We start from the raw sequence: 23642 nt of genomic DNA on the forward strand, positions 1-23642 counted from the left end.
TCTCTGATGAAGGTAAAAGGGACAATCGGAATAGAATTCAAAGTTTCTTTCTTTACTGCAATCTTTTAATTTTGATCCCCAGAGATTCAAAATACCTCAAAAAATGCATCCACTTTTTTCAAAGTGCTCATACATTGTTAAGATAGTTGAATGCAAATTTAAAGATTATATGGTTGCTGTTTTTTATGTCATTAATTCTAATTAGAAGACAATATATTCTTTTGTTGTTTGCTTTTTAATTTTGGTTGCATTGATTCTATTTGTGCAAAATTTCTTAAAATTTAACATAGTCAAAGTTATCTATTTTACATCTCATAATGTTCTCAGTCTTGTTTTGATCTAAATTCTTCCCTTATCCACAGTAACAGGTAAACTATTTTGTGCTTCTCTAATTTGTTTATAGTATGGCCCTTTATTTCTAAATCATGTATCCATTTTGACACTACTTTCATATATAGCATGAGGTATTGGTCCAGACCTAATTTCTGTTGCACCCTTTTCTAGAATATATTCTTTTTAATATATTTCCTTGAAGTTTGACTTTGGTGTTATGTATATTTTTTAGCCTTTCCATATTGCTAAGATTGACTTATTTCCAAGTTCAAAAGCTGATGCATTCTATTTACTTTTCAGTTTAGGAGATTCCACATAATATGTTTTGTTAACTTAAAGGCCAATAGATGGCCTAGTGGAAAAATTAGGTAGCCTAGAGTCAAAAAAATCTAAGTTCAAATCTAACCTCTAACATTAGCTGTATGACCTTAGGCAAGTCTTTTTAACTCAGTTTCCTCAATTGTAAAATGGAGATTATAATAGCACCTATCTCCCAGGGTTTATGTGACAATCAAATTAGTTAATCTTTGTGAATCATTTTCAAACCTTGAAGTGTTATATAAATTCTAATTAGTGCTGTTACTGCTATTACCATCCTTATCATCATCATTATTTTAACAGCCTAAGGACTCCGTTTTCTTTATTTTGATTGAATTTTTTTCACTTTCTTGAAGTTCTTCTCAATTTTGGGGGGAAAGAGTTAAAAAAAAAACAAGCATCTTTCAGATTGGTACAAAGAATGCAATAGGATAATTTCATATAAAAAGCTGTACACGTATGAGAAAACTTCATGAGTCAAAGGGTCATGCATCTTTTACCCCTAAACTTAGTCTTCCTGCTGGTCTTAGGTCTATAAGACAAGAAAAGTATAAGTCAGGGCCATCTAGTTTGGTTTCTTTGATTATTTTCACTTGAGAAAGAATATATGGTATTTGTTTTATTCTAATAAAAATTCAAGTAGAAAATAAGACTGTAGAAGGGAACAACTGTTTTGAGTTTTGTCTATTTTTCCTCAGAACCAAAGTACTTTGAATGTAGAAAATGATAAAGAGAGGAAATGTTTATTGAGTAAAAAAAGGAAGAAAAGACATCCCAGGGATCTAGCTAGAAATAAATAGCTCAAATTAGTCAAAGATTGCTCTGAAGCATGGTAAAGGTAAAAGAATATAAAAATATTGATGGTACTAACAGTCAGCATCAGCAAATACAATGCAAGGACTCTTCCCACCCAGCTCCAGTGAAACCCTCTTCAGGTTGCTCTTCCCAGCAGCCTCTTTGATTAGCAGGCCAACCTGAAAAAGAACATAAAAACAAATTGTTTTCCAATAGGAAAATTGGTTACTTGTTATCCATAATTTTTGGATTTCTAAGTTTGGGATTTTTCATAATATCCTCCCATTTAAATTATTTTTTCTTTTGTATCTTCTCAGATGGTAAATTGGACCAAATGATTTCCAATACCTTAAAAAATTTGAAAACTATCTGATTCTATCATCTCCTTTATTCTCTGATCCCACTATCTCAATTTCCTTTTCACTAAAACACAATAGAATACACATAGGAAGGAAGCATAAAAAGATGCCTTTTGGTTGCACTCAGATATTTCTGTATTGTATTTTGCTGTGTAATAATACCAGATAAACAGTTTCTACTATATACCTAATATTTAACAAGTTGTTTTCAAAACTCGGTTTTAGTGTAAGAACACAGAGAACTCTTAAATGCCAATTAATGCTGGAATAATATATTTTAGTAATACTTTTCCTTAATTCAACCAACAGGGAAAAAATGAATGAATGATTGTGAAGGCATAGCTTTTAATTTATATGGTAATTGTCCATCAATACTGAAAAAGAAGTAAAGCATATGGAAAATATATGTGGTCCTGGTTATGTCATAAAGCTGAATAAGTAAGTCTGTCAAATAAGTCTGATTGCACATATAATTTCAGCAATCACTGTAGACAGATAGACAATAAGTTCGATCTAGAATTGAACAGTAGAGGAGATCAGATTGGATTATATTTGGGAAAACGAACAGTGCTTTCAGAAATCCCAAGTGGTTTGCTCCTGGAAAAGTCCCTCTCTTCATCAACAATACTCTCAAAAGAATTAGAATTATAAACAATCCAAAGAACATTAGAAAGATATGAGGTATATAAATATAAGTGGGCCATAGAAAATCACCAACAATGATCCTCGTGGAGCTATGAAAGATGAAACTAAGGTCATGTAGGATCAGAAAAGGATATGGCAGGTAGCAAGATTAAGATACAACAGATGGAAAGTCCATTTTGTGTGTGAGAGCCCAGGATATACTAAAGTAACAAATGAAGGTCCTCCAGTGCTTTGAATAAATATTCTGTGGGAAAAATGGACAAGAACTATATAGAGTGAGAAGGTATAGAGGGGTTGTGATTGTGTCAATCAAGGGACCACCTATACCAGTTACATAATGGATCCATCAAAGTTTATAACTTGTTAACTGCTATCATAGACTACTGGATCTGTTTGTTTTACTAGTTACATTAAACTAGCTTAGTGTTTTAATTCAAATATTAGATGTCCCCAAATGCAGCTGTGGTAGCTGTCCTTTGCCAATACTTCTTATATCTGTGGTTACAACACACTCAAATTTTTCTGAGCCTCAGTTTCCTCTCTGAAAAATGAGGGAAAAAATCTTTGCAGTAGCTACCCCACAGGATTTTTGTGAGGATAAAATGTGATAATTTGTGTAAAGCACAGCCTGAATTGTATATGTATTTTGCAAATGACAGGTAATATTATTTCAGCATTTAGTGGTTTTGACTGGAATAAATAACATATATTCATTAAAAGCTTTGAAATTAAGAGCTCTCACAAAACAACATAAGTAGAATTATGTTTCAAAAGACCATAATGGGAACTTTGAGTGGATATTGTCATTAAAATTATTAAAATGGACATATTACCACAGTGGATGCATTCTGGATATTGCATATGCTTATGCTACCCAAATCACACACTATTAGAATAGGCAAGGACTTTAAAGTTTATCTAACCTAATCCTTTTATTATACAGAGGAGGTTGTTATTTGCCAAATTTTTACAGTTACTTATTGGCAGACTCCAGACTTGAACCCAAATTTTCTGACTTCAAGGCTGGTGCTCAGGGCTGTTGTGAGAAATATATTTTGTCATCTCTAGCACACCAGAGGCATATAAGAGTTTATTAGACCTGATAAACAATTCATACATGGATCCTTTGAAATAACATCTCAAAGCTAAAAAGGCATCATTTAAAACTTCCAAGGCTGCATTTGTCTGTCCATCACTTTATCTCTTATTATATTATAGCCCTCCTCATAAATACTCGGTTTGTGGCAAACACAGTCAACTTTTATATATCCATATGTGACTCATCCAGTAACGTGGAGAACTCAGCTTGGCCTTCTCCATTCTATCAGCTATCACAGAATTCATGCTTATTTTGATGCTTGTCTGTCTATGACATATACAGTAAGGATAGATGGTATGGTAGAGTTAGGAAGGGAAATAGCTGTGCCTCCATTAATCAATTAAGCAACATTTATTAAATGACTAATTCATGCTAATTTTTGTGCTAGATACAACATAGATGCAAAGGAGAAAGAACTCTTGCCCTCAGGGGGCTTGTATTCTCTCAGATCTAGCACAGTGCCTTACAAATATGTGAAAATTTTTAATGAATGCCTGTTGAATTAAATTGAGGGTTGTTTTCTTTCTAAACTCTGTCACTCCGAACCATATTTGAAGGCATTAGAAAAGAATGTAATTTAAATGCAACTTGACCCCAACATGGCTATGTAAACTAACTGATGGGGATTCCTTAACATGTAACTTGTCTTACCTCTGTGGACCCAGTGAAGGCCACTTTATCTATATTCATATGAGAAGAAATGGCTGCACCAGCCGTGGGTCCATAGCCAGGTACAATATTCACAACTCCTGGTGGAAATCCAGCCTAAAGGATTGAAAGTCACAAATTAATCCTAAAGAAGAAAGATTTAAAACTATTTCAAATAGACAAACACCTTATCATCATTATCATAATTATCGCCATCACTTTTTTTATTCTATTTATTCCTTTGAAAAATTGATTTGTTGATTTGTTGCTAGTTACATTAAAATTCCCTGGCTATCTTCCATTCACCCTCACTTCCCTTAACTAGAAAGGGATCAGTTTACAATATAAGGCATATATATATGTATGTATATATATATATATATATATATAAACTATGCCTTTTGTGTTTTGTTTATCAGTTCTTTCTCTAGAGGTAGACACTTACAAGTTATTTTTCAAATATGAATTCTATAGTTGTATTTTATATTATACATTTCACATTTTAATGTCTGTTTGGTTCTACTCATTTCACTTTTCATTATTTCATGTAGGTCTTTCCATGTTTTGTTTAAATTAATCTGCTCATCATTTTTTACATGACTAGTATTCCTTCACAACCAAATACTTGTTCAGTCATTATTACCATTAGTTACATAAAACTCTTTAAGGTTTGCAAAGCACTTTACATGGAATATCATTATATTCTCACAGTAACTCTGCAGACTATATGACATTTCTATCCCTGTTTTACAAAGGAGGAAACTGGAGCTAAGAGACATAAAATGATTTTCCCAGGGTTTCACAGCTAGTAAGTGTTTGGGGGTAGGTTTTGAATTCAGATATTTCTAGTTCCTTGTCTAACACTTTCTCCTTCAAGACACTTTGCTTCCAGTTTTCCCCACGAATAAAAACAAAAACACCTCAAAATATGTATTTATCATTCTTTTACCCTATCCCCACCCATATATTTTATTTGTTGTATTTGAAGGCTGCATTTTTCAGAAGGAGTTTCTATCCTTTCCTGTGATAGTAGTCAGATACTATGGCACATTCAGATAGATAAGCATGGACGTTTCTAATTTCCCAAATGGCTAGAGGAGACACGTGTAGAAGTGCTTTGAAAACCAATAATATTCTATGTACAGTGCATGGGATTAGGACTATTATACATAGGTCTGATTAGGAGGATTCACTTTTGATCCACTGGTTCATGTTCCTGAGTACTTTCATATTCCATTTAAAGTTGTAAAACATTTATCTGTGAGGGATATGGCAAATAGATGAAAGAGAACCCAAATAATCCATCCTACAGTAGTGTACCAAGTCTATTAGCCACAACAATTGTTGAATATATTCTCATCATGAGCCACCAAACTAAGTAAAGGAAATGTGAATATGGTAACAGAAACAAAAAGTTTTGTAATTTAATTATAGAAGATAACTATACCAAGTAGGAAATCTCTATCAATTAGCTTTATTTTCATTGCCCATTTTATCCTTGAAGAGGAAAATATCTTTAAAAAGAAAATTTAGATTGGCCAAGAGATGATCATTGTTTCTCCAACTATTATTTCATTCATTCACTAATTCTGGCAAAAATCTTTAGTAAGTTCTGAAGATAAAGTATTTTGTGGTTTTTTTTTCAAACTCCTTTACTGGGAAGGTATAGAGTAGAGACAGTAGTAACTATGCAGGAAAGGGGAGTGAATTATGAATGGTATATACATGTTCCTTCTCCCTGTTTATCCATCTATTTATTTATCATTCTATCCTCTATTGCCCCTCTTTGCTCTTCTTTTAATGCTCATCAGGATGTTACATTTGTCTTGATTATCTGAAGTCAGCATCTACAATTTTTATATTTCTTCATATTTGGGCAGGGTCCATTGGCCAATTTGCAAAGAGGGGAAGTATTGATTTCATGTAATACAAATGAAGGGCTTTGGATGATAGAAGAATGATTCTTAGGGAGAGCAGTAATCCAGTTTTTCACAAAGAAGATAGTTTTGAGCAGTGACTTAGCACACTTACCTCTTTGATTAATGATGCTACGTGAAGAGCAGTGAGAGGTGTTTGTTCTGCTGGTTTAACAACCACAGTGTTTCCACAGCAAAGTGCAGGTCCAAGTTTCCAAGCAAGCATAAGTAAAGGGAAATTCCACTATAAAAGCAGAAAAGTGGTGAAGGCTAGGCAATTGTAACTTGCCCACAGTTACCCGACAAGGAAGTATCTGAGGCCAGAATTGAACTTGGGTCCTCTTGACTCTAGGCCTGGGTCTCTATCCACTGAGCCACCTACTTGTCTCTACCAATGAAATCTTAGATCCCATCTCTATCCTTATTGCCTTACCTCACACTAAATTGAAAGAACTTATGCAAACCTGAAACATATTGGATAGGAATGTAACAAAGATCACTTAAATCAAAACAAGCAAACCCACTTTTGGAATAATGCCTTTAAATATTGATGATTGTCATAAGATTATAAATTAGATTCAATGATTTTTATAATTTTAGAAAATACTCCAGTGACCTAAACTGTTTCAAGGATTCCTGATTTATATTCTGGAAATTATTTAGCCAAAGGGAAAATTAAGTACAGTAGACTAATTGCAAATGCTTTTTACAATAACAGTTTTAAACACTCCTTTGTGCTGTAGAGGGAAAGTGGTTCACTCTTCAATGAGAGAGTTTTCAAAGTCTTATAGGTGGAGGCAACTTACAGGAATGATTTGGCCACAGACACCAACAGGTTCACGTCTTGTATATGAGAAAAACTTTCCATCTAAAATAAATAAACACAAAGGACAATAAACCATATATCAGACATATATTGTTCTGAAATTGAGAGAGAAAATAAACAAGGACAATCGTTCTCAATGTTAAATAAAAGGTTTTTATAATTCTGTTTGTTATTCAATGTGATTTGCATGCATCTAAGTCACCATGTCAGAACAACTACATAAATAGGTGCTGGATAGGATCCAGAAGGTTGTGTAATTCAACCTCTCAATCATTCTGAAACATATTTGCAAAGATTTCTAGAAAATAAATTGGAAAAAAAACAGGAAATGACATGTATGTAGGAGTCAAGTAGGCAAGGGAGCATGATAAGATGCCATTTTGGAAGCTGTATATCAAAGATTTAACTTTAAATGAGAATTCAAGATTTCTAAAATGTTTGTGATAAAATTCTCTCTGTAGTGGTACAACCTCCATCAGATTCTGTTATTCTACTTGCAGATACACCTGGCCTAAGCTGGTTCCTATTTCCTAGACAAGATAGGGCCCATAATCTCACTTTTCTATCATCCTATAATGGAAGATACTCTTGGGTGGGATGTTGAATTTTCTAGGGAAAAAAACAGAATAAGTACAGTGATCTGAAGAATAAATCTGAGCTTCAAAACCCAGAAATAAATGTAATTCAATATATTAGATTATCATATACCATTTAAGTTTTTTTCTCTTCTGAATACTAGCTTAGTTAATTCTACAGACTTCTTGTTTTCCAAAAGTAAACAAAAAATACCTTCTTTCACATCTATATAAATTGAGACTCAAGGCCTCAGGCTCATTTTTATCTTTCTTTAGGTTGACAACTTCCAGCAAGAGTTTAAATCAGCAGTACAAACAAGGCTGATGTTGTGTCTCTCTGTTATTGGAGCAAGGAAAGAATGCCAGATAACTATTACTTGACACATAAACATAATGTATCCTTCATTGCAGATTAAAAACCAAAAAGATCTCATAGACTAAGACATAAAAATTAATGCAAATGGTGAAAACTCTGACCTATGTGTGGGTGTATGTTTGTGTTTCAAATGTCACTCTTTTCAATAATTATTGTATTGTAGTATATTTCCTATTATATTATATTTAATATTTATTAAAATATTTCCAAAAATAATAGTAACATAATTTTGTTGAATTTTTCAAAAGCTTGAAATAAACCTTAACAAACCTGGCAACTGTAATTTGTCATTATTAATCAACAATCCCTCCCCAAATAGTTATTACATGTCAGTTTGGAGTGGACTAGGTAGGATCTTGGAATAAACATGCAAAGATCAAAATAATCCCTAATTGTGATGAGCTTACATTTTGTTGAGGGGGACAACTAGCACATAAAATATATGTAGCATAAATGTATAATTAATAAATAGAAATATATTTATATTTGTGTGTACTATATATAAACATGATATCATATATAATAATAAGCACACAAAATATGTAAAAACAAAGTAGCAGAGAGGACAAAAGAATTTGGGTAGACCAGGAAAGGTGTCATGCAGAAGCTTGAACTAAATTTTAAAGAAGAAAAGGTCTTTTTGAGGCAAAGGTAAGAATATTTTAGGGGACTAGGAGACAGCCATTACAGAGGCTGTATGGAGTGTCATGAATGAGTAAGAGAGGGGTATGGAGTGTCATGAATGAGTAAGAGAGAAGGTTAGTTTATCTAGAATGCATAGAATAGGAAAGGGATGTCTAATGCAATTGGAAAGATAGATTGGACCCAGTACTTTAAATGCTCAATAGATGAATTTATATTTGATCCTTAAAGAGTTAAGAAGCCATTGGAGCTGTTTGAATACAGGAGTTACATGGTCGGATTTGCAATTTAAGAAAATCACTTTGGCAACATTGGGCAACATGGATTGAAGAGAGGAAAGATTCAAGGGAAGTAGACCAATCAGGTGTCTCTTTTCATAATCTAGGGAAGAGATAATAAAGACCTAAAGCAAGTCAATAACTGTGTAAGTGGAGAGAAGGCTTTGGGTGGAGTGATTGTCATAAAGATAGAAATGGCAGGATTTGGCAACTAATTCTGTATGTGAGCTGAGGAGTTCAAGATAATGAATATGACAGAGAAGAAGGAGGGTGGTACTTTTGACAGAAAAAGGAGGCTTTAAGGGCAAAGATAATAAATTAAATTTTAGATGTGTTCAATTTAAATTATCTCTGTTATAACAAGTTTGAAATACCCAATAGGTAATTGGTGATGTGGAAATGAATTTCTGGGGATAGACTGTGGCTCTCTCTATATATAAATCTGGGAACTATCTATTTAGAAATGGATTTAATCCATAGAAGCTGATGAATTTACCAAAAGAGAATATATAGGGAGAAAAGAAGAGGAGTCAGATAAGGGCCTTAAAGAACATACCTAGTTAGAAGATGTGATGCGGATAAATCAGGCAAAGGAGACTTAGAATTACCAGTCAGATGGGTAGTTAGGAGTCAAATCAAAAGGTAATCATGTCATAAAAATGTAGAGAGGAGAGAAAGTATCCAAGAGGAAAGATTGGTTTAATGATGTGAAATTGAAGAGCATTAGGGCTGAGAAAAGACCATCAGATTTGGCAGTTACAGACAGTGTCAGCTTAGTGACAAGGATGGAAGGAGGATAGCAAAAACTGTGGAGTAAATAGGGAGGACCTGGAGGCTACTAATGCAAATAATTTTTTCAAGGATTTTGGCTGAGAAAGGATGAGAAGTAGAGGATGATACATGAAGGGAATGGTAAGCTCTGGTGACAGTTTTTTAAGGATGAAGGAGACTTGAGTATATTTAAAGTCAAAGGTTAAAGATTCAAGAGAGAATGGAGTGCTACCAGCTATATATAATGGAAAGGAATAGATCTAATGCAGTGATGGAGAACCTTTTAGAGACAATATGCCATGATCCTCCCAGACCACGTGCTGTATGTACCCCACATCCCCCAGAGACAGTCTGCCATGGGCCCAGTGTCCCTCCTCCCTTACACTAGACAGAGAAAGAACCCCTCCCATTGGGCTGCTGGGCAAAGGGGTGGGTAATGTGAAAAATGTCATCAGGCATGGTGGAGAGGGGGAACGAAGCAGCTCTGCTCGAGTCCCTCTTATTTTCCAGTAAGGAACTCTGGCAGGTGATGGCTTGTGTGCCCACAGAGAAGGCCCGGCATGCCCTTTATGGCATATGTGCCATAGATTCACCACCACAGAGCTAGTGAATGTTTAGCAGGGGCTGACCTTGACAAAGAAACTGCCAAAAATCCTTGTCAGAGACTGAAGCAAAGGAGATCAGACTAGAAAAAAAGGAGGAAAAGAGTTGGAGATTATGCCCCAAATAACTCTAGGTCAAAGTGCTAATGTAGATATTTTTAAGGTGCTTCTCAAATTGACTTACCCATTGGGATTGTATGACCATGAATTTTATCAGCCCAGTTTGCATAGTAGCGTAAAGTATTCACGGCAGAAGTTACTTCCATTAGATAGGCAGTTGAAAAGAGTTTTCCACTATTCATTGATTCCATTGTCTAGAAAGAAAGATTAGACCCCAAATTGAGTTTCATATACTTATCAATATATTAAAATGAAATATTACACTAATACTATTTCAGATAACAATCTACTGTAATGAAGGGGGAGTACAGAGTACCAGGAAGATTGGGAAGCTTGAACTCAAGAAGAACTGGATTTAACTCTTTCTTCTACTTTCTACTAGAAGGGTTTCCCTGGTCATGTCTCAAGCTCTCTGTGCTTATAGTAATACTATAGCTCCTATCCAAAATAAATCACCCTTTTTAGGACAGAGGGAATTAGCAGGTCAGGAGCTCCTCCCACTGATGAAATCACATATTCTTTGTTGTGATTACTCTAGAAAACTTCTTTAGGGGATTATCACATGCCCTGAGAGATACATTAGTGCTGAAGTATGTCATCAGATGATCTTTTATTCTTCACAGATTGAAAGGAAAATACATAGAACAAAGCATTATTAGAGATGGCTTTGGTAGCAGTTGGGGGATAGTTAATGGTGAGTAATAGGAACTATTGAGAATGACATGATGGGGTCCATCAATAAGAAAGATTACTATATATGATATATTCTTCTCTCCCTTTCAGCTCCTAGTAGACTGTAAACTCAATATGGAAAGTGATTGTCATAATTATAGTATTGTAGTATCTCTTCCTCTGCTAAGAACAGTGCTTCAAACATAACAGACACTTGATAGTCTGAAAATGAATAATTTGTATCCTGGAGATTCATAATTTTCAAAATTATATCGACTATTTCATATGAAATACTGGGTACAGTTTTTTATGGCAATTGATTTGGGAAGTTGTTGATAATACTAATACTAATATTGTTGATAATACCAATATAATAATAATACTGATAATGAGCTTTACACTTTATAAGCTATTTTCTTATTAATTACTTTAGTGGATCAACTATCAGGCTTCTAGTGGTGAAATGGATAGAATTCTAGGCTTGAAACTGGGTAAATCCAAGTTCAAATCCACTCTGAAACATTCATTTCCCATTTTACCTTAGTCACTTAACTTGTGTTTAACTCAGTTTCTTAATTGCAAAATGGCTACTACAATATTTCCTACTTCACAGGGTTGTCCTGAGGAATAAGTGAGATAATATATTTTTAAAAAAACCAAATACTTAGCATAGTATCTGGTACATAATAGGTGCTGCATAAATGCTTATTTTCTTCCCCTTGATCTTACACATTAATTGATACTGACAATATTATTTGGTAGACAAGGTAGGTAGCATTTCTAATATTTGTTGTTTTGGGAGACTTAGTCTCATTCTATTTTTGTACTGTCAATACCTTGTGTCTCATCTTGTACACAATAAGAGCTTAATGCATGATTTGTGGATTAGATTAATTGAAATCTCCAGAGAAGAAAAGGGAAGATTCAATGAGAATACTCCCTAAGCATGCTTCATGCATAACAAAATTTTCTTTACAAAAAAATTAAGAGTTTCAAACAACATGTCTTTTAAGATAACTTTCAGCTCTAAATTTCTAGAAGTTCCATAGATTTGGTTTTGGGAGTCATATTCCTTAATTTGCTACTGCCAAGCTTTAAGTAACTAAAATGTTATCTGTATCCCGAAAGATACAATTTACAGACTAAAACTCTCATTATCATTTTTTTCATCTATTGATTTTCTTTTATCATCTTTATGGACAGAATTGTTTGTGAGAGGCTTGATAATTTACATAATGCTTTGGGTGAATAAATGTGATAAAATCTAACTTTTATTCCTTATACATAAAAAGAATACTGGATTTGGAATTAGATCACCTGAATTGAATGATGCCTCTACTACTTGCTACCTTTGTGGGCTTACAGAAGTAATTTTCCCCTTTGATTCTCAATCTCTTTATCTAGAAAGTAAGGACATCTGGGAGTAAATGATCATTAACATTTTTCCCATATTAAAATCTACTGATGCTATAAACTTTAAAGAAGTTATAATCTTGTTAAACCTGAATTTCTTCTTCTGTGAAATTTTAATTAATACCAATCTCACATTGAAAGGATAGTAAAAACTTGGTTAAGATGCATGAAAATTGGATTAAATGGCTTTATATCTGGACCATAACTTAAAAAAAAACAAGTTATGGGATTTTGGTTAAAGATAAGATATACATAAAAAAGATTGCTAAGAATCAGTTTTCCCATAGTCTAGCAAATTTGATCAAGTGTTTGATTGAAAAGAAAAGAGAGACCAACTGCTTTCAAAACTAATATTACCATATTAAGTAATAGTTTAGAAAGAATATTAGTGGTTTGCCCAGAATTTCAAAGAACAAAGAATCCAAGAAAATTACAAGCAATAGAATACATACTTTGAAGCATTTATGCAGTAATGTACAACATATGGGTAACAATCGATTTGAACAGGAGATTATAATGTAAATAGATTATTTTGACTTCATAGATATCTCCAAATCTAGGTAAAATGAGGAGGTACGTGGCTAAAATATGTAAAATTAAACTTTTTTTCATAAAAAGAAGATAGATAAAAAAGGAGGTAAAGGACTCTAGTAGTTTAAAAAGAAATAATTATATAAGTAAATTCTCGAAGAGAAGAGAGCATAATGGAGAATATTATGATGACAAACAATGGAGGCAGAAACAGAAACAATTTTGTCATAGACAAGAGCTTGAAGAATTTGCTTCACAGATAAAAAATATGAAAGGTATTGAGCTAGAAAGCAATTTTTTAAAACAGGATTTATGACCTTTCAGTAGGATGAAAAGTCAATCTGTGTCAGCTCTTTTATGTGGTAGCCAAAAGGGTTTCAAGCATTTGAAAGAAAACTATATGGAAAGGGAATCTGACTTGTTTTTCTGCTTGGTCCTAGATCATAGATTGCTGAAATTTCAATGAGACAATTTTAGACTCTTTAAAAAATTTTCCTTAGAAGATTAAAGTTATCTAAGAATGGAATGGATTTCCTTGGGAGTAATGATTGGAGGTCTTCAAGCAAAAGTGGGATGACATTTTTTGATAAGTTGTAGAAGGATTGGACTAGCTACTCTCTAGACACTTAAAATTCTGTGATTAAGTGCTTTATAATCATTTAAAGTTTCCATATAAACATTATTTACTACTACTACTATTTAGAAGAGAAATGATCAGTAAGATTTCCTTCATCAGAGGAAAGAAGAGAAATATATTCCCAAAAGGCATTCCTTTTAATATAATGCGATTTTTTTTTTTGAGGACATGAAGTCATCATTGCAAACAAAACCAGCTGACAGAAAGAGTACAATTGAGACCTCTACCAATCCACCAATCCCTTGCTTCATCTGGTGCATACTTACTGCCAAGGTCAGATGTTCCCTTTCCATTAAATCAGCCAGTTTGTTCAGAAGCCGTCCTCTCTCTGAAGCATCCATTGTTCGCCATGGGGACCCAAACTGAAAAGCCTCCCTTGCTGCTTTCACTGCCTTGTTCACATCCTCCTAAAAAGTCAAAGAAAGCTACTTTTAGAAGAAAAATACTTGAAGCATTTTCCAATATAATTTGACCTTGGAACAGTACATAGTGGTGGAATTCATATGATGGATAAGAAATATAAAAGCACTCAGACAAAAGAGCATTAGAAGAAATTTCATAGAAAAAGAGTAAACATCATATTTATTTTCACAGATTTGCTTACATTCCAGATGTCAATTTATGTAATTTCAAATCAGAGGATTATAGATTCTGGGCTAGAGGGGACCTTTTGACAATTTTGATTTTATTTTCACATGTAAAGTTTACTACTTCTCTAAGGTTAATTTGTTGCAAATATAGAATGGACTTACAATGGCCTATTTTCCTTATTTTACCATGGAGAATGATACCCAGAGAATTGAAGGAACCTGCCAATATTATATAGTGGAACAACTGGGATTTGATTCCAAATCTGATTTCAAATGCAGGGCTCATTTCATGACAGATGCTGTGTTCATCCCTTACTCAAAACCTATTGCTCTCTCTCTCTCTGTTTACATACATATTTTTGTGTACATATGCACATGTTTGTATATAGAACTCCATATTTAATATTTTAGTGTAAATTTGTTACATTGATATTTTTCTTTATAAAAAAGCTATATATATAGCATGGGACACCAGAGTTACTTAGAATATTGAGACATGACACGCTTTGTATCCCACAAATTTTAGTATGTCATTTCATTTTGTCATTATTTTTAATGAAATTATTGATTGTTTCAGTGATATGTCCTTTGATTCACTCCTTCCTTACAATGAAAATATTTAGCTTCAAACTAATTTTAATCTATGTCTCCAAGGTTTTTTTTTAATGTAATTTTTATTTCATTATATTTGGAAAAACATGTCTTTTATTTTGCCGCTTTTCTGCATTTCGTTTGGTGTTTTAATGTCCTAATACATGATCAATTTTAATGAAAGTGTTATCCATGTGCAGCTGAGAAAATGCATACTTCTTTTTCTTCTCAATTTGCTCTAGCTGTCTATCATATCTGTCATTTAATTGAGCCTAATTCTAAGTTTTTCAGAGGAAATATACAATCTATTCGTTGCATTAAACAACAATATTTTATTGCTTAACATTTTAGAGGATTAGTATTTATATGAGTTTAATTTGGAACCTTGAGAGAGAGAGACATTTACTTGATACTTGATAGGCAAGAACCACAGTAAAATATAAACCTTAATTACAACAATCCTTTATAGATATTTATGTTGCTCTTCATGGGAAAAAAAGAAAGTAAGTCAGCAAGAAATGAAAAAAACATAATGAATGCTACCAGAGAACATATTTTATACTTCTCTGAGTTCTCTTTTTAAACAAACCTGTACCTTTCCTTGTAGTTAAATGACTTACCCAGGGTCATACAGCAGTGTGTATCTGAGGCAATATTAGAATTTAGGTCTTCCTAACTCTAAATTCTGAGGTCTATCCACTGCAAAATAAAGCTATTTAGTTTTTTAGGACAAATATTACTAATTAAAATTAAGAATTCTCATCCTTTTGTGTGGGATGAAATTGTGCATTATTCTCCAGTATACATTGATTAGTATTTATAATCATAGACTGGCAACTTCCTATAGAAAAACAGAGAAGTTAGGTGCCCTCCACTAGGAGATATCAATCTCTCCTTTTGAAATGTAGACGAAATCCCCACTCCCAAGCATCTTTTGATAGGCCTTTTATATTCTCTTCAAATGTGGCTAAAAGACTGTCCCCCCGACCCCCCTCGCACTCTTCTTTCCCATGGGAAGACATTTGGGTATCCCAAATTTCTATGAAAGAAATCTCAAAACTTACAAGTCATAATCTTAACTACATGTCATGGGAAATGATTGCAATAATTACTACAGCCCAAGAAATGTTGCCAAAGCCTGAGAGATGTTTCAACCTGAATGCTATAGCCCAAGAAATGTGCTGCTATACCCTGAGAAATGTTTCAGAGTGTTTTCAGCCTGAATCTTTGCAAAGCTGCAAATCCTTGGAAAGACCTAAAAGCCTGACTCAACTACAAATTGCAAACCTAAGGAATATTCCCATATGCTTGGAAATGTTGGAAGATAAAAAAAAAAGGCACACAGAAGTGTTGGGAAAGATTAAAGAGGATAGAAGAAGAAGGGTAGAATAAGATACAGATGATGGGAAAGTGGAGATAGCATGTGTTAGATTCCTATAAAAACTGAGTAAATCTAGGCATTTTGGCCCACTACTTCTGAAGGCCTCTCAGACTCTGGAGCCTCTCTGTCTTTCTGTCTCTCTCTGTTTCTCTCTTTCTTTTTCTCTCTCTGTCTCTCTCTGTTTCTCTCTCTCTTTTTCTCTGTCTGTCTCTCTGTCTCTGTCTTTCTGTCTCTCTGTCTCTCTGTCTGTCTCTCTTTCTGTCTCTCTCTCTCTTTCTTTCTCTCTCTCTTTTTCCCTATGTTTCCACCACCTCCCCCTGTGAGGATACCCAGAGAGTGTTCTCTCACCCTTGGCCTCTCCACCCTTACTATGAGAATGCTGACACCTATCCCCAGGCAGTGTTCCCTCACTCTATCCCCCTCCCCACTGAATAAAGCCACATGAACTCTGCCAGCATCAAGTCTCCTGTCTGCTCATTAGAGTGACTCATGGGGGAATGAGACCCACCCCGCGAATTTCACTCCACACACTTAGATATGATAGGTACATTAATAGAATGTGATTATTATAGATTTCTGAAAGGAAGAAAAGGACATAACTAAATGGTGGCTAAAGAAAAGACAATAAAGAGACCTGCATATTATCATCTGCCTTGATGCTGACTTGCTGCACAACTGAAATTAAGTAATCAGTCTTGAAAAGAAGTACACGATAGCAATGAACCACCACAATTCCTGTTCATTTTATACTTCTTCCACTCTGCTTAATGCACTCAACATATACTTTGTACATTTTCCTTTTTGGAGGCTAAAGTCATTATAATGCTATGTTCCCCTCACAGTAATGTCAAGCTTTCTTTGTATATAGTTATGTTTTGGGGGATATAATTTGAATCATTACTGTACAGATTCAGATATTTTTTCATAGATATAAATGAATAATAACATAATCCATGAATTTTTGTATGTTTCATTGACACTTGAGTCTCATATCAGTCAATCAATTTTTATCAAATAACTGTTATGTACCAAATACCTCGCTAAGCTTTGGGGATACAAGGAAAGGCAGAATACAATCCTTGATCTCAAGAATCTTACAATCTAACGGGGAAAACTGTGCAGACTACTGTGTACATATATGTTACAAACATACTAAACTGGAAATAATGGACAGTGAAAGCACTTGAGTTAAGCAGGAATCATAAAAGACTTCCTATAGAAGATGAGATTTTAACTGACACTTGAAAGAAGTTAGGGAAGCCCATCCTGCCCTGACATGAGTGTTTAGAAATATTAATTTCTCCCCTGGACTGAAATGGCTACATCTGATAAGTTTATAGCAAGGTTCCTTGAAGGAGAGATAAGGTAGCTTTAACTGGTGGAAATCAAGAAACAAAAATTTTTGAAGCATCTACTATGTGCAAGGCATTCTGGAAAACACTTTAGAAATATTATCTCATTTGATCCTCTTAATAATACTAGGAGGAAGTTCTATAAGTAGAATATTTAAATAAGGAGACAGCCATGCCAAGATGAACCCCATGAAGAAGCTTCAACCAGAACAATTCATGCCCATTTATAAGCATTGCCAACTTTATGGGTAGATTAAATTCTATTTCAGATCCTACAACAATTATCAAGTACCTGCTAATTTCAAAGCACTGAGGACACAAAGGTAAAAAAAATAGGAGGCCTTCTATCCCCAATAAATTTTCAGCCTTTTAACTGAAGTGGAAGGATATCCAATAAGGATAGCAATATCTATGTGCAAGGGTATCAGATCTGCTACAAATACATAATAAATATATACATATATATATATCCATCCATATAGGAATATCAGATATCACAAATTACAAATATAAGAAATAAAATATTATCTATATATTCATGGAGAGAATATAAAATATTATTCATATATTATATTTTAAAGATTTGAGAGGTGACATGTTTTTTAAAAGTGATGATATACATTTTTATCAGAAGGAATCTCCAGAGATATCAATAAGATAAACAAAAAATGTCACTGAAGAAGTTATTTCCCCATATTTTACTTAATTACTATACCAGTGATCTTCTGTGGTGATATGAATATTTTGCAACTGTTTGTTCTGCATCTTGAGTAATTTTAAAAATTCATTAATGTGTAATATCCCTGCCCAAGGACAGGTTGGAGCAATTCCTAAAGGATGATTCTGTGATGCTGCTACCTTTGAAAGAACTGTGACTCCTGATTGTCTGGGAGACCTTAGAGCCTGTGAAATTCCCTAAGTGTGAAGAGACTCTGGAGATTCAGTGTTTGACAGAGAAGTACTAAAGAGGAGGTGTGAACTTTTGCATGAGAAAGGGGAGCAAGCTGAACCTCAGACACATGGGGAATGTTTTCTCTTAATTCCCAATCTCAATAGAGACTTCTGCACTGACTTGATATTCTCCCTAAATAAAAGAGTTCAATTATTTTTGTGTATTCTATTAGCTGGGCAACTAGGTGATGCAGTGGACAGAGCACTGGGCTTGGAATCAGGAAGACTTGTTTTTATGAGTTCAAATCTGGCCTTAGACACTTAATAGCTATTTGTCCAAGGTATATTAACTCTGGTTAAGTTACTTAACTCTGTTTTCTTCAGTTTTTCATCTGTATAAATAGCTGGAGAAGGAAATGACAAACCACTCTAGTATTTTTGCGAGGAAAGCCCCAAATGGGATAATGGAGAGTCATATACAATTAAAAATTTCTAAATATTCTATCTACTCTTTTAATCTCTATAATTTCTCTGACTTCTATTTATTATTCTTTCTTTGATAATGTGTTTGTGATAATAATATTTTATAAATATATTCATGTAAATATTTGTGTTTATCTTTTCTCTAGCTAGTATTAGGTGGGAAGAAGGTAAGCTGGCCAAGAGTAAGTGATATCATTCCCTCTCCTTTAGAATGTTCAGAGAAAGTGGCTTTTATTCTGAAATAATTTTATTCTGAAATTCCTAAAAGACCACTGGACTTGTAGACTAAAAATATTTTAAATGTAGCATATCAAATTTTAGCCCTTGGAGATAGGAAAATGAAGGAATGAGTGGTTGGCCACAAATATTCTCTAATTCCCACGAAGGCAAAAATTACAGGATCCCTTTGATACTAAGCAGAACAGACTCTAAATTACATATCTATTTTATCCATCTGACATTCTGACCAATGTGTGCATGTTCAGAGGTCATCTTATATGTGTAATGTATTTTATATCATATAATAAAATGTGTACTATACAATATATAATCTTATATTTGTGTTATATTTTTTCTTTAATCTGATGTTATTTTGCTTGTTTTCAAGTTATCTTCTAATTAATCCGAAGAATTCAAAGTATGATAAAAAATTTTAATGAAAAAAAGAAAAGTGAGAAGGTCAATGTCGCTGAATTGCAGAATAAATGATAGTGGGTACAGTGTTAGAAGACTGGAAGGGATTGCGGTCAGGTTATGAAGGACTTTGAATGCCAACGAGGGTACATCATGTTTGATCTTGAAGGAAATAGAAACTATGGAAATTTACTGGGTAGCAAGGGGTTGGGGGAGGGTGACATGGTCAGACCTTATGCATCAATGCCACCTCACATTTATAGAAGAATTTTTTCATATTTTTTCATCATGTTTACCTCTAATACTACCTAGTACTAGTATTCTCTACAAAATAACTATGGGAAGTTGATATGTATTACATTAACTTTAAAATGGGAAGACAATATTCTAGAGGTTTTGACTTGCTGTAGGTAATTTAATTCTTAGTCTAGTTTCTTTCCACATCATTATTAAATTTTACCTTTTATTCATCTTTAATTATAATATTTTCTTGCATCAGTCATATTTCATAAGGGTTTCAGTGTTATTTTTTCCATTTAGAATTGAGAAATAAGACATCTCCTACAAAAACATTAACACTGAAGAGATGTCACTATAATTATTAAAATAATTCTAAAATCATTTAAAGTCAAACTAAATATGAAAATTTATTTTTAAAAAACATATTCTGGAACCACATTTACTCACTCCCTTTATACCTGATAGTGACATTTCCTTTTTTAATGAGTACTTTTAAAAATGAATATTCACTTTGGATCTTGATGATTATGTAGTAAGTAAAAGAAGTCATACAGCATTATTATAAGCTGCCTCAGAATTAGTTAATATAACCTAAAGAAAGTGTTGAACTGAAAAGATAAAAATTTCCACCCACATCTGAGTCTATACTTTGTTATTTCTATTTGTTCCTCTCCACCCTGTCCCTAGCTATTTTAGGAAAGCAAAATCAAACAAAACAAACTTTGTATATAGGCTTTTGTGAGCTCTACTCTATACACAATTTAATTCGCTAAAACATTTTGGCATAGTATCTAGAGTCACTTCCAGAATATTAGGATTCCAATGACTGAGCCATTTACCAAATTGATATATCTCACTAAGCAATGCAGAATGCAGATAACAGCTATTATCATTGAACATGTGTCTGCAAAATTGTTGGACAGAAGGCAAACCTACCAATGTGCTCAAAGGCAACCATTTACTTTTTTTTTTAACGAGTTGTTAGACTGTCTCTGAAGAGTGAAAACTAAATGAAGAATACTGAGGAGGTTTAAGGGAACAATGGAATGCCCTGACGGATTTAATAGGAAAGTGATCCAGATCATTTGATTTTTTGTGCAAGTTAACTTTTAGATGTTGGAGAAATCTATAATCATCTTAATGATAGAATGGTAACCAGGACTTCTAGGATTTTCAGGCAAATTCAGTCATAGTTTTTTAGGCAAGCCTCAGGATCACATCTTATTTGTTTATTTAAAAAATATTTTTCCATGGTTATATGATTCATGTTCTTCTCCTCCCCTTTAACCTCTCACTTCTCAGAGCTGACAAACTGGGTTATACATGTATTATCGCTCCAAACCTATTTCCATATTATTAATTTAAAAAATATCCTTTAAAACCTAAACCCCAAAATGTAAACCTTAGGGTCATATCTTATCCTACGTGTAGCAGGCACTTTGGAATACTTATCATTTGATGCTTTAACTCTTAGGAACTGGAATGTTTCCCCTTCTAATATATATTTTTTAATTGTCATCCTTTTTTCCTTCTGGTCCTATGATGATTTCATTTGTATAGTGTTCCCTGAATGAAAACATTCACTCTCAAAGTAAAATCTGTACCTGCTTCAGAATTTACTCTTATATAACTGCCTAGAATAGTGTTATATATGATATATAATATTAAGATATATATTTTATATAATAATAACATAGCACATAATAACTATATGTATGTGTGTGTGTGTGCCTGGAAGAGCTAAGAGGTGAAGGGACTTACTCAGGGTCATAAAACCAGTAAGTAATAGGGCTAGGACTTAAACCCACCTCTCTTGTCCCCAAGGCCAATTCTCTGTCCACTCTAGTCACACCACCTCTCCTGATTAGTAAACTGTCAAACTGACCTAAAGCAGATAGTATTTGCTGTAAATTTAGAAGGTCTCTCTGATGTGAGAGAGCATTCTTTATTAGTATTAAAGAAATGGTGCTAGAGAACACCAAACCTTTGAAATCTGATAATATTTCTTTATATAATTTTGTCCAGACAGTATAAACCCATTCTTGAGATATCTAGAACGGTTTCTCGGATTCTCTTGGAGTTCTAGGTTTCCCTATGTCTACTTGCCCCTGGTTAGCCTTACTAACAGATGACATTTGTAGTGTGTTTTGAGGGGGTCTGCCGCCTGTAAGTATTCATGGCACTACTTGCCATTTCACTATTAGAGGTGCCTTTATTTGCATAATGATGCGAATATCACTAAGAAATAGCAATAATATGATTTAATATAGTTAGAAAACTTAATTATTGAAGTGTCTGGAGATTGATAGGTCTTAGGAGAAAAGAGAATGACACTGACAGAGAAAATAGATAAGCACAAATCAAGCATGACTGAACTCTTAACTTTGTCAGAGTTCAGCCCTTATAGTTACTCTTGAAGATCACTGATCTCAGTGGTAATCTAGCCCAAGGATATAATTTTATAGATGAGCAAATTGGGGTCCAGTGAAATTATGTGAATCACCCAAGGTCATATATAGAGGACTAGGATTTGAACTCAGGTCCTCTGACTACACTACTGCTTACCACTGCTACTCACATATGAAACCTAACCCCAACACAGCTAGAGCTTATTGGCCTTCCTAATCATGAACAATAAGTAACGCAGTACCCTTCCATAGAGTCTTCTCAAATGAATCAGAAATCTTCTGTTTGATATACTTTAAGAAGAACTTATTGAGGAGCAGCTGAGTGGCTCAGTGGATGAAGAACCAGGCTGGAGATAGGAGGTTCTGGGTTCAAATCTGACCTCACTGTGTGACCATGGAAAAGTCATTGAACCCCCATTGTCTAGTGCTTATAGCTCTCTATGCCTAAGAACTAACATTAATTAATATCAATTCTAAAACAAAAACTAAGGGTTTTAAAAAATAAAACAAAACAAAAAAGAATAACTTATTAAGTTATCTGCCATGTACCTGGCACAGTGCTAGGTCCTAGGAATACAAAAACAAAAAAATTAGTTTCTGCCTTCCTTGTGTTTACATTATAATAAGATAGCATGGTTAGAAAGAGGGCAGTGGTTAAATATGGAGTCTGGTGATTCAAGAGGCAATTCCTACCTGTTTTAGTTGTAGCCATAGAAAATCTATGATATTCTGGAATTCTAATGAATTTCTATTTTCTAATAGATATTGCATTAATAGATAGGTGAGTACCTGTAGGTGCATGGACAAATTTGAATGGACAACTTTCAGAGTGCCTGACACTCAGTAGTCAGTTAAAAATGCTTGCCAATTGTTACACCTAAATAATAGACATGAAAGCAGGAACAAATATATCTGTGGAGGAACAGCAGTAGCACTCAAGAAGGGCTCTTTTAAAATTTCTTTGTTGCAAGGGAGGGATGGTTCTGAGTAGGAAATAGGGATAAAAATATTCAGAAATAAAGATTATAAAGAAAAATAACAAAAAATATATTCATGTATACATCTATATATCTATAAATGTATGTATAGATATATGTTTAAATATGTGTATATACACATATATGTGTGTGTATGTATCTGTAAAATGATCCTATGGGTAAATAGTTATAACTCTACAGTTAGTTGTATTATACCTCCCTTTTTGCTTGATGGATAATAGATGGGTGGATAATAGAATTATGTAGATAATGTAGATAATAGAAACATGTAGAATGGAGATGAGTCCTATCTATATATTTTTTTATTTATTATGCTTAAATCTGAGAACTCAGAATAATGGCTCAGTTCCCACCCAGAATCCTAACTGGGATTCAAACTAAGCACTCTTCCTTCCCTTATTTAATGATGTGCCTATTCTCCCATCTTCAACAAAGAGAAAAAAGTTAATTCTTAGGTGCATTATGCATCTTTTGTACAAGAAAAAATACCACACTATATTCAATGTTTTAAATGATGTT

At 33.7% G+C, this 23642-nt stretch overlaps 1 protein-coding gene across 2 annotated transcripts in view; it reads right to left on the reverse strand.

Moving 5' to 3' along the window:
• The window catches only part of LOC123233386 (retinal dehydrogenase 1), a 161381-nt gene that overhangs the window by 125425 nt on the left and 12314 nt on the right, over positions 1-23642 (reverse strand). Inside the window, exons 3-8 of one of the 2 annotated variants that reach the window (XM_044659503.1) lie at positions 13823-13963; positions 10368-10497; positions 6920-6981; positions 6229-6357; positions 4201-4314; positions 1523-1625 (exon numbers count right to left, since the gene is read on the reverse strand). In XM_044659503.1, the coding sequence (XP_044515438.1) occupies positions 1523-1625; positions 4201-4314; positions 6229-6357; positions 6920-6981; positions 10368-10497; positions 13823-13963 (679 nt within the window). The remainder of the gene's footprint in view (positions 1-1522; positions 1626-4200; positions 4315-6228; positions 6358-6919; positions 6982-10367; positions 10498-13822; positions 13964-23642) is intronic. The other variant, XM_044659512.1, reaches the window with a different exon arrangement.

This window comes from Gracilinanus agilis, chromosome 1, assembly GCF_016433145.1.
Source record: "Gracilinanus agilis isolate LMUSP501 chromosome 1, AgileGrace, whole genome shotgun sequence".
Lineage (NCBI taxonomy): Eukaryota > Metazoa > Chordata > Mammalia > Didelphimorphia > Didelphidae > Gracilinanus > Gracilinanus agilis.